The sequence below is a fragment of the Mesoplodon bidens genome (assembly GCF_964165515.1).
Source record: "Mesoplodon bidens genome assembly, chromosome: 7".
NCBI classification, from domain to species: domain Eukaryota; kingdom Metazoa; phylum Chordata; class Mammalia; order Artiodactyla; family Ziphiidae; genus Mesoplodon; species Mesoplodon bidens.
Window position 1 is genome coordinate 110,304,708 of NC_138164.1, and position 10,465 is coordinate 110,315,172.

The window sequence follows — 10,465 nt, forward strand, 5'->3', positions numbered from 1 at the left end:
AGGAGAGTGTTACGTCTCCCATTCCTGAAGGACAGTGGCCCGTGAGATTATTTATGAGGATTAGGAAAGTTAGACTCACCCAAATATGATGCACTATTTAAGATTTATTATTCTTTTTTTTTTTTTTTTTTGCAGTACGCGGGCCTCTCACTGTTGTGGCCTCTCCCGTTGTGGAGCACAGGCTCCGGATGTGCAGGCTCAGTGGCCATGGCTCACGGGCCCAGCCGCTCCGCGGCATGTGGGATCTTCCCCGACCGGGGCACGAACCCGTGTCCCCTGCATCGGCAGGCGGACTCTCAACCATTGAGCCACCAGGGAAGCTCAAGATTTATTATTCTTGAATAAGCAGTCCTTCCTCTAAAATGCAAGTGCCCCAATAGGATTAAATGCGTGATAGTTGTTAAAAATTCACGTGAGTTCAGTGAATTAAATGCTTTCTCTAAGGCCAACTGAGTTTCCATCAAACATACAAGGAGATTATATCTAGCTAAGGAGGAGGAAAGTACGTGCCAGGCTGGATAACCAAGCCGGGGAAATGCTAGGATTCTGGAAGCTACCTGAGAACACAAATGGAAGAGTAACATTTGGTCCTTCAAAACATTGTACATGTCTGACGTTTCCTACTCTTTTTTCTACCAGTAGCAACTTCAAGCTCCCCCTGAAAAATTACTACTATCAAGACTGTAAATGAAGCAGAAATTTTTTGCCGTCTAAAAACTAACCAAGATATAGCAGAATAAGTATAGTTTTTAAAGAAAGCCTACTGATCTCCATGGTCCATGTAAAGTGGCCCATCCCTAGCCATGACCTCAAACGAACCGTATTTTTTCTTTGCCTCACCTCATCATTCTCCTTTCTTCTGTTTTCTATCTCTATCTCATCTCTCCCCACCTTGGTATTCAGAGTTTTGGTCCAAAACCCGGCAGCACTGACATCACCCTGGGAGCTTGTTAGAAATTCAAAATTGTGAGTCCCTTCTCAGATATTAAATTAAATTCTGCATTTTAACAAATTTCCCCAGGTGATTCATAAATAAAGTTGCTTATCAAATTAAAAAAAGGAAGAAGACATAGCTATAATAAAGTTTTCATGATGTGGACAGAGAGCTAAAAATAAGCCATAAATATAACATTTTAGGAAAAAACATAGGAGAAAATCTTAGGTACCAAGGGCTTGGTGAAGAGTTCTTAGGCATGACACAAAAAGCATGATCCATAAAAGAAAATAATTGATAAATTGGACTTTATTGAGATTGAAAACTTTTGCTCTGTGAAAAAGATCTTGTTAAGAGGATGAAAAAACAAGCTACACAATGGGAGAAAATATTTGCAGACCACATACCTGACAAAGAGCTCCTATCTAAAACTCTCAAAACACAGCAGTTAAAGAAAAACACAACAATTCATTAGAAAATGGACAAAAGGGAATTCCCTGGCGGTCCAGATGGTTAGGACTTGGCACTTTCACTGGGCCCACTGCCAAGGGCCCAGGTTCAACCCCTGGTTGGGGAACTAAGATCCCACAAGCCACATAGTACAGCCAAAAAAAAAAGAAAGAAAAGAAAATGGACCAAAAAATGGAGACAATTCACCAAAGAATATAGATATATAGCAAATAAGCACATGAAAAGATTTTCAACAACCCTAGACATTATGGAAACACAAATTAAGACCACAACAAGATATCACAACCCACCTATTAAAACAACTAAAATACAACAACAACATCAAGTTCTGATGAGGCTGCAGAGAAACGGGGTCATTCATATATTGCTGGTGCAGTGTAAGTAATGTACAGTTTACTCTGGAAAATAATTTTGCAGTTTCTTAAACAACTGAAAACACACTTACCATATGACCCAGCAATTGCACTCCTGGGCATTTATCCCAGAGGAATGAAAATTACATCTTTCAAGAATAACACCTTTATTTGTAATAGCCAAAAAGTGGAAACAACTAAATGCCCTTCAATAGATAAATGACTAAACAAATTGTGGTACATCCATACCTTAGAATACTATTCAGCAATAAAAAAGGAACAGACTATTAATACACACAACAACTTGGATGGGGACTTCCCTGGTGGCGTAGTGGTTGCGAGTCCGCCTGCCAAGGCAGGGGACACGGGTTCGAGCCCTGGTCCAGGAAGATCCCACATGCCGTGGAGCAACTAAGGCCGCACGTCACAACTACTGAGCCTGTGCTCTAAAGCCCACGAGCCACAACTACTGAAGCCCACGTGCGACAACTACTGAGGCCCGCCCGCCTAGAGCCCGTGCTCTGCAACAGGAGAGGCCACCACAATGAGAGGCCCATGCACCACAAGGAAGAGTAGCCCCCGCTTGCCACAGCTGGGGAGAGCCCACACGCAGCAGCGAGGACCCAACGCAGCCAAATATAAATAAATAAAATAGATAAATTTATTTAAAAAAAAACACTTGGATGGATCTCAAAGGCATTATACTGGGTGAGAAAAGAAAACAACCTCAAAAGGACATATACTGTATGAGTTTACTCATATAACATTCTAGAAATGAGGACAAAGACCTCCCTATAATAAAGGTAGAGAACAGAAAAGTGGTTGCCAGGGATTAGGATAGTAGGAGACAGGTGGGTGGGTGCAACTATAAAGGAGAGAAGGTAGCCAAGATGGGAGCTGTGGGGATTAGGATGACCTAATCTTGGAAGTGACATACCAGCACTTCTGTCAGTCTTGGTGACATAGACTAACCCCAGCACAATGTGGGGGAGTGTTAATTACTAGGAGGTAGGGTTCGAGAGCCATTTTGGAAGGTGGCTACCACACCAACTAATTCTGTTACAAGAACATCTAAAACATAATAGGAAAAGGTGGAAAGGATGTATAAAAATGATATATTGTGCTGACTCTAAACAAAGGAGAGATTGGTGTAGGTATATTTAATAGACACAATAGACTTTGATACAAAAAACATTACAAGCAAAGAGTAAATGGGAGATGAAAAGTATAGACGGTCTGTTTAGACAATTCTTTTAACTGTTACAGTGAAAGAAAACAGAGAAATGGGGCAGTGGCTAAAGGGAGCTGCGAAGCAAGAGAATTGCTTGTCCTTGAATGATACTAGAGTATATGTGTGTGTGTGATTGTTGTTTTTGTTTTTTTGTTTTTGGGGTTTTTTTTGTTTTGTTTTTGCTATTGAGTTGTATGAGTTCTTTATATACTATGGATATTAACTCCTTATCAGATATATGATTTATAAATCTTTTTCTCCTATTCTGTACATTGCCTTTTCATTTTGTTGATGGTTTCCTTTGCTGTGCAGCTTTTTAGTTTGATGTAGTCCCATTGTTTACTTTTGCTTTGTTGCCTTTGCTTTGGGGGTCAAATAAAAAAACTCACTGCCAAGACCAATGTCAAGGAGCCTGTTTTCTTCTAGGAGTTTTATGTTTTCAGGTCTTATGCTCAAGTCTTTAACCTATTTTGAGTTACTTTTTAAAGTTTCATTCTCTTGCATGTGGTTGTCCACTTTTCTCAACACCATTTATTGAAGGGTCTGTCCTTTTCCCATTGTATATTCTTGGCTCCTTTGTCATAAATTAACTGGCCATATATGCAGTTATTTCTTCAACCTTTTGAGATAAGCACTATTTTCTCTATCTTATAGATGATGGATCTAAAGCAGAGTAGTTAAGTAACTTGCCCAAGACAACACAGCTAGGGAGAATGGAAATGAGTGTGGCCTCTGACTGATAACCAGCAAGAAATTGAGGCCCTCATGCAACTGCTCAGAAAGAATTAAATGCTGCCAACAACCACATGAGTTTGAAAGTGGATCCTTCCCCAGTCAAGCCTCAGATGAGACCACAGCCCCAGATGACACCTTGATTGAAATTTTGGGAGACCCTGAAGCAGAGGACCAAAATGATGTTCATCACGGGGTTGTGTGTATTTTTTTTTTAATGCAAACAACAAATCTACCCAACAGTTGAGGACTTGGTTAAATAATGGTCTACCCATAAGACAGAATACTAAGTAGCCATTAAAAATTGTTTTAGGGGCTTCCCTGGTGGCGCAGTGGTTGAGAGTCCGCCTGCCGATGCAGGGGACACGGGTTCGTGCCCCAGTCTGGGAAGATCCCACATGCCGCGGAGCGGCTGGGCCCGTGAGCCATGGCCGCTGAGCCTGCGCGTCCGGAGCCTGTGCTCTGCCATGGGAGAGGCCACAACAGTGAGAGGCCCGCGTACCACAAAAAAAAAAAAAAAAAAAAAAAAAAAAATTGTTTTAGGAAGATGACTAATAATGAAAAAATGTTCTAAATAATTGCCAAGTCACAAGTAAAAGTAGAATACAACAGTATCTAGAGTATGACCCAAATTTGTTTTATTCTTAAAGTATTATATATAAACACAAAGAAAAAAAAACAAGTAGAAAAGATATATACCACAATATTGCCAGGAATCTCATCTAGGTGAGGGGATTACTTGAGGCTTTTCTTTTCTTGTAGGGTTTTTCCTATGCTTTCCAAATCTTCTCAGTGTAAAACCAAGTACCTAGCACATAACAGGTGCTTAGTAAATGTGAATTCCATTTTTCCCCCAACTCCTCCTCTCTTCTCTGAGAGGACAATAGTCCTTGATATTATGACTAATGGGAAAACAAAAGGCCAGGGCTTCCCAAGGACTTCTCCCACCATGGGCAGGTACCTACTGATGCTTTGCTTCTTCCATGGGTCTGTAGCCATAAACCCCACAATAATTCACATTGAGATACCACCTGACTCAGAGCCAGGGTCAGCTTAATAGAGGGGCCTGAAATAGCCCTTGGGATCCAGGGCACTCCATGTAGCAACCCTGCTTGGGGCTGTGACCTGAAGTCCCCAAAGAGTTCTGTTTCTGTTGAGGTGGCAAGTCCCCAAGAGATAGGAGGCATTTCTGATGGAAGCAGAAACAACATCTGCTGCCTCTGTACACCCAAGTCCAGCAGCCACGCCCCCACCTACCTTGCCCTTTCTCTCACCCCTGGAAAATGGGAAAAACACAGGATTTTCTGCTACCCCTGCCAATTCAGACCCTGGGCAGTCGCTCTGCTTGGATGAGGTCCCTTTCTCTGGGGTCCCAAGGCAGAAACAGAGTGGGTGACAAGAGATATTTATTCACACTTGATCCTTTGCTATAACCACACGTGCAAAAATACATAATTTAAAGTCAGAAAAATATAATCAGGTTGATGTGACCTCCCTTCCTCCCCTCTGGCCCAGCCTTCCCAACTGGCTCCCTTCAAAACCCTGGAGGGTGGGGGACAGGGGTCACTTCTTGGCAGCTTCTGCCTGGGCTGCCAAATCTGCCTCTTTCTGAGCAGCCAGGAACAGGGCTCGCTCCTTCTGGAAAGCTGCCAGCTCTTCTGAACTGAGGCTGCAGATACAGAAAAACAGATGGTAAGTGAAGGGCCAGTCACTGGTGGGGAGCTCACAGCACCATGTCACTGTCTCAGAACCCCTCTCCCCTCCTGGACGTCCCAGCCCCCATACCTTTGCTCATCTGTTTCCTCTGCCAGAATTGCCACCCCACTATCACCTCTGCCTTTTACTCCTTTCTTAAAGCCCTACTCATCTTTTGAGGACGAGTACAGCTACACCCTGGTCCAAATTAACCTGCCCTTCCTCTGCGCCCGAAAACGTTTTGTAAAATGAAGTCATCAGGTGGTGCATGCATATCTCTTTCAGAGCAAGGATCAGATTCACTCACTTCTGTACTCCCAATACAAGTAAAGATCTGAGCAAAGTAAAGTCTATCCCTGTTCCACGCTTAACCCCACTCCTCTTGGGAAACAACCAACTGTCAGCCTTTGCATGGGGTGTGACACCAGCAGGAAGAGGCCAGTGAAGGGTTGAGTGTTGCCCCTGCTGTCGTCTGGCCAGAGGCTCTCCCACCCTACATCTCACTTCAAGGAAACAATCTCTGAGGCCATCCGAAGCCCCATGAGGGGGCCTGCTGCTGGCCTCAGGATTAAGTCTGAATTTGAGAACCAACTAGTCCCTGTTTGGCTCACGTCCTACTATGTCCCATTCTGCCTCTAATATTATATACCCAGATCACACTGAACTTCTTTGCTCCATTCCTTCACCTTACATCCTTCACAGGGACTTTTCTACTTCTCGGAATGCTCGCCCCAGTCCTTGACCTCACTTCCCAGGGCTCTACTTAGATGTCAACTGCTCTGCAAAGCCTTCATTGACACACCGGGCAATCTACTCCCTGTTCTGCAGATACGTGTAGTTCCTTTTATCAACACTGACCATCTGGCAGTATACTGCTCTATTTATGGATCTGCCTCCATCTCTGGACTCTGAGTTCCTTAGAAAGCAAGGTCAAGCATGGCTACCTCCTTCCTAGCTGCATCCAGTGTCCAGAACAATGCCTAACACATAATAGGTACTTAACAAGTATATTCCAAATGAATGAATAAGGCTCCCCACTCCCAAGAATCTAAGATCCATTAACTCAGAAGCTGACTCTCCCACTCAGTGGGCCCTCAGCTTTGTCCCAGAGTCAAGAACTTTCCAGGCCCTCCCCTCACACTGAGCTTCCCCCCGGAAACTCACTCCTTCACCACACGAATGCCCAGGGAACGGGCAGAACCAATGATGGAGCGGACAACAGAGGACAGGGGCACATCCTGCAGGGCGAAGGCGTCATCCTGAGCTTTGACACAGGCGATCTCATACACGTGCTTCAGTGTCACTAGGCCTGCCACCTCTTTCCCTGGGAGCAAGGAACAAATAGCCCTTCAGGTGTCACTGCTTCCTTCCAGAGCCCAGAAGCCCGGATGCCCACCCTGCCCCTTACCTGTGTGCCCCTTACCTGTGTGCCGGGCCCCCTTCTCAATCCCAGCAGCTGCCTTCAGGAAGTAGGAAACAGTGGGTTGGCCAATTTTGATTTCAAATGTCCTGTCAGGCTGAACGGAAAAAAGACACATGAGAATCTTTCTTCCCACCTCCCCCAACCCCTGCTGCCCCAGCCCAGGGAACTTCTAACTTCCTGTCCCCGCTTCCCTCAGCTCACCTTCTTTCCCTTTTTTTTTTTTTTTTTTTTGTTAGTTTCTGCTTTTATAACAAAATGAATCAGTTATACATATACATATGTTCCCATATCCCCCTTTCCCTTTAACTGACAACATAAACCACAAAAGAAACAAATCTGCAACAAACGTCCCTGTCACTTCTATTCCAGGTCCAACTCTGCTCTGGAAGCCCCAGCAAGGTGGAGGAACAAAGGAAAGATCTGCAATACGGCAGCGTGGGTTCAGGAAAGATATGGCCTAGTCGGTACTGTATAAATGGGGAAAGTGAGGCCGGGTAACAGGAAAACACTTGCCCCAAGTTATGAGCAGAGTAGCAACCCCAGGTGACCAGCTCCAGGGCCTGGGGAGAATGAGAAGAAAACTGGGGATCAGAGTCCCGACTTCTCACCTTCACAAAAATCTTGGTAGGCAGAGGAATGCCTTCTTTGATGTCCTTGGTCTTCTCGTTGAACTCCTTACAGAACTGGTTGATGGAAACGCCTCGCTGTGAGGGAGGCATAGGGGTCAGCGTGCGGAGGAAGGGACGGCTTCCTTTCCCCCGAAGGCTCCATCCATCCTCTCCTCCGTCTTCACTTCCCTAAGCTCCCATTCTCTTTTCTCTACCCAGATCCAACTACCATTTTATGTGCCAGATGATTCGTATGTTTCATGCCTCTCTATCCTTACAACAGCTCGTGGACGAAGAACAGAGAAAGCTGAACCTCGAAGAGCTGTGTAACTAACCCAAGGACATACAACGTGTGGGCAGCAGAGCCGCGTTTTAAACCGAGACCGCCCTGGCCCAGCCCGCACCCGCCACCCGCGTACTAGCCCCCACCCTCCGACGCCTCCCACGCCAGGTTCCTGCCGCGGCTGCACCTGACCCAGGACGGGGCCTAGTGGGGGCCCGGGCATGGCCTGGCCTGCCCGCACGATGGCCCGGATCACCCCGCCGGCCTCGGGCTTCCGGAGGGCCCGAGTGGCCCTGCTTAGCTTCGACATGAAGCGGAGTCCCCGGCCTTCGATCATCTCAGGTCCAGAGCAAGAACTACGGCTCCTGGCGCCGCCACCTTGGGTTAAAGGTCAACGGTCCTCACGTTAGGGTAAGGCAGATGAAGCCAACAAATAGCAGCGTTGATTCATCCTTCCGCTCTCCAATTAGTAAGACAAGGAGGATGAGATGAAGCGGAAAAAACTTTTAACTTGCTACCTTAAGATTGAGGAAGGACCCGAACGTCTCAGATACACACGTTCCTCCTGGAGAGCACACAGGCAGTGCCTCAGACAGCTAAACTGGCAGGTAGCCCTGAATATCCGCACTGCATTGTGGGTATGGTAGTTTTGACCGCGTATGCGAATCCCACAGCTTGCTATGTCCTAGGGCGCCATCTGCTGGACATAGTGATAATCCCTGGGTTGGAAAATAGTTTAGCGCTCCTTTTTAGGAGTGGTGATCTCTTCACTTTCTGAGCCTGTTTCTTCACCTGTTGTTGAAAGGGAAGATGGTTAAGAGTACGGACCTTGGAAGTAAACTGCCTGGTTGCTTCTCTTGCTGGCTATGAACTTGATCAACTTATTTAATTTATGCTCAGTTTCCCCCTCTGTACAAAGAGGATTATAATAGGTAGTATCTATCCCTGGGATTGTTGTGAGGCTTGAGTAAGCAAAGTGCTTTAGAACAATACCTGACACCTAGTCAGCACGTGCTCTTCACTGTACAATAAGGACAAAACATTGCAGGGCTCTTGTGAGGCTTAAGAGGCCCAGAACGTAGTTGATACTTCACCTGTGTCCAATAAAATCAGCCAGCATCTTATTATTATTGTTGTTATTATTATTTTTTTTAGCATTTGCTACTTGCCAGGCTCTGTGCTAAGGGCATTATTATCTCATTTAATCCTCACAATGGCATGATGTATATTGTTTTATTATACCCCCTTTACAAATGAGAAATTGAGGCACTAAAAGAGGCCCTAAAACACCTACCCTGTATGTGACAGGGCTGGGAAAGAAATATGAGATTATCTGATTCTAGACCTTGTTCTGTTTACCACACATCTGTACTGCTGTAATCCCTGGTTAAATGATATAATCCATGTAAAATGATATGATCCATGTAAAACCACACTGTAAACTGTGAGACACATAAACTTTTTATTCTGCATTCGCATTGGACTCCCACTAAGTAAATGTGATCGCTCCTGTCTCTGAAGTCTATCAAGTTCTTATAACACTCAGCCTCATTAATCTTCTCAAGACTCTGGAACCAAGAAGGCTCTTTGGGGCTTCCCTGGTGGCGCAGTGGTTGAGAGGCTGCCTGCCGATGCAGGGGACGTGGGTTTGTGCCCCGGTTCAGGAGGATCCCACATGCCGCGGAGCAGCTGGGCCCGTGAGCCATGGCCGCTGAGCCTGCGCGTCCGGAGCCTGTGCTCCGCAACGGGAGAGGCCACAACAGTGAGAGGTCCACGTACCAGGGAAAAAAAAAAAAAAGAAGAAGGCTCTTTGATTTACTAGCTGTAAAACCTGGGGTACAGTAGTTAACTTCCCTGTGCTTCCGTTTCCTCACTAGTAAGATGGGGCTAGATATATACCTACCTCACAGGAAATTAGTTAATTCAGGTAAAGCACATAGAAGAGGGCCTGGCCCAGAGCAAGCCAAGCTGGGTAGGATTTATCTCTGGGTGCCCCACATCACCCAACCTATATTTACAAATTTATTTACAAATAAAGAAATAAATCCTTCCTGAATGAAGGAATCAGGAAGCAAATGGGCATGACAGGTGCTCAGGGAGCCAAGAATGTGGCCCGGCACAAACTGGGCTCCATTGGGTGCAATTTCCACTTCCTGTCAATGAAAGGACAGTTTTGATTATTCCAGCTCTTACAGATTATAAGGAAGCAACTCCCTAGTCTGCGTGTGGATATGTGGGAGGCCAGACTGTTCAGTGGCGAAGATGAGCCCGGACAGGCGAGTGAGGACCCGACCTCACAGGCCTTGCCAGCCTGCTAAGGAGTGCGGGCTATACAGTAGGAAGCCACTGAAGAGTGTTAAGTACTTGCATCATATTTGCATTTCGAAAAGATGACCCTGGCTTGGATGTGTAGAGGGACTGGAGGAGAGCAGGGATTGGATGCAAAGAGACCAATTAGGTCAGGGCAGTAAGACGGTGCAGATATAATGGTAGCTTGGGACCAATCCAAGAGATACCTAGAATATAGAGTTTATTTTAGTCAACAAATGCCTGTGTAGTATGAAGTGTGTACATCTTTATGAAGAGTAACTCAGTTTTTAAAAAGTAAATTTATTTATTTATTTTTGGCTGCGTTGGGTCTTCGTTGCTGCATGCGGTCTTTCTCTAGTTGCGGTGAACGGGGGCTGCTCTTCATTGCAGTGTGCGGGCTTCTCAGTGCGGTGGCTTCTCTTGTT

At 45.6% G+C, this 10,465-nt stretch overlaps 1 protein-coding gene across 3 annotated transcripts; it reads right to left on the bottom strand.

Moving 5' to 3' along the window:
* Nucleotides 1-4,335: 4,335 nt before the first annotated feature.
* On the bottom strand, nt 4,336-8,316 carry MRPL11 (mitochondrial ribosomal protein L11). 3 transcript variants are annotated; one of them, XM_081240777.1, is made up of 6 exons: nt 8,249-8,316; nt 7,918-8,108; nt 7,448-7,543; nt 6,840-6,933; nt 6,581-6,740; nt 5,150-5,390 (listed from the first exon to the last, which is right to left on the bottom strand). In XM_081240777.1, the coding sequence occupies exons 2-6, from the start codon at nt 8,065-8,067 to the stop codon at nt 5,285-5,287; spliced, it is 606 nt and encodes a 201-aa protein (XP_081096903.1). In that variant the 5' UTR covers nt 8,068-8,108; nt 8,249-8,316; the 3' UTR covers nt 5,150-5,284. The 3 variants fall into 3 exon arrangements, with proteins under 3 accessions (XP_081096904.1, XP_081096903.1, XP_081096902.1); XM_081240776.1 differs by having other exon boundaries at nt 7,918-8,311; XM_081240778.1 differs by lacking the exon at nt 6,581-6,740 and having other exon boundaries at nt 4,336-5,390; nt 7,918-8,315.
* Between the last annotated feature and the right edge of the window lie 2,149 nt (nt 8,317-10,465).

What these genes read in the sequence shown, in the direction of transcription:
- MRPL11 (XM_081240777.1), bottom strand. Translation starts at nt 8,067, where the DNA reads ATGATCGAAGGCCGGGGACTCCGCTTCATGTCGAAGCTAAGCAGGGCC. An exon ending in GAAGGGGGCCCGGCACACAG is followed by an intron (nt 6,741 to 6,839) that starts GTAAGGGGCACA and finishes CCTTGCTCCCAG; the next exon opens with GGAAAGAGGTGGCAGGCCTA. An exon ending in GGCATTCGTGTGGTGAAGGA is followed by an intron (nt 5,391 to 6,580) that starts GTGAGTTTCCGG and finishes CTGTATCTGCAG; the next exon opens with CCTCAGTTCAGAAGAGCTGG.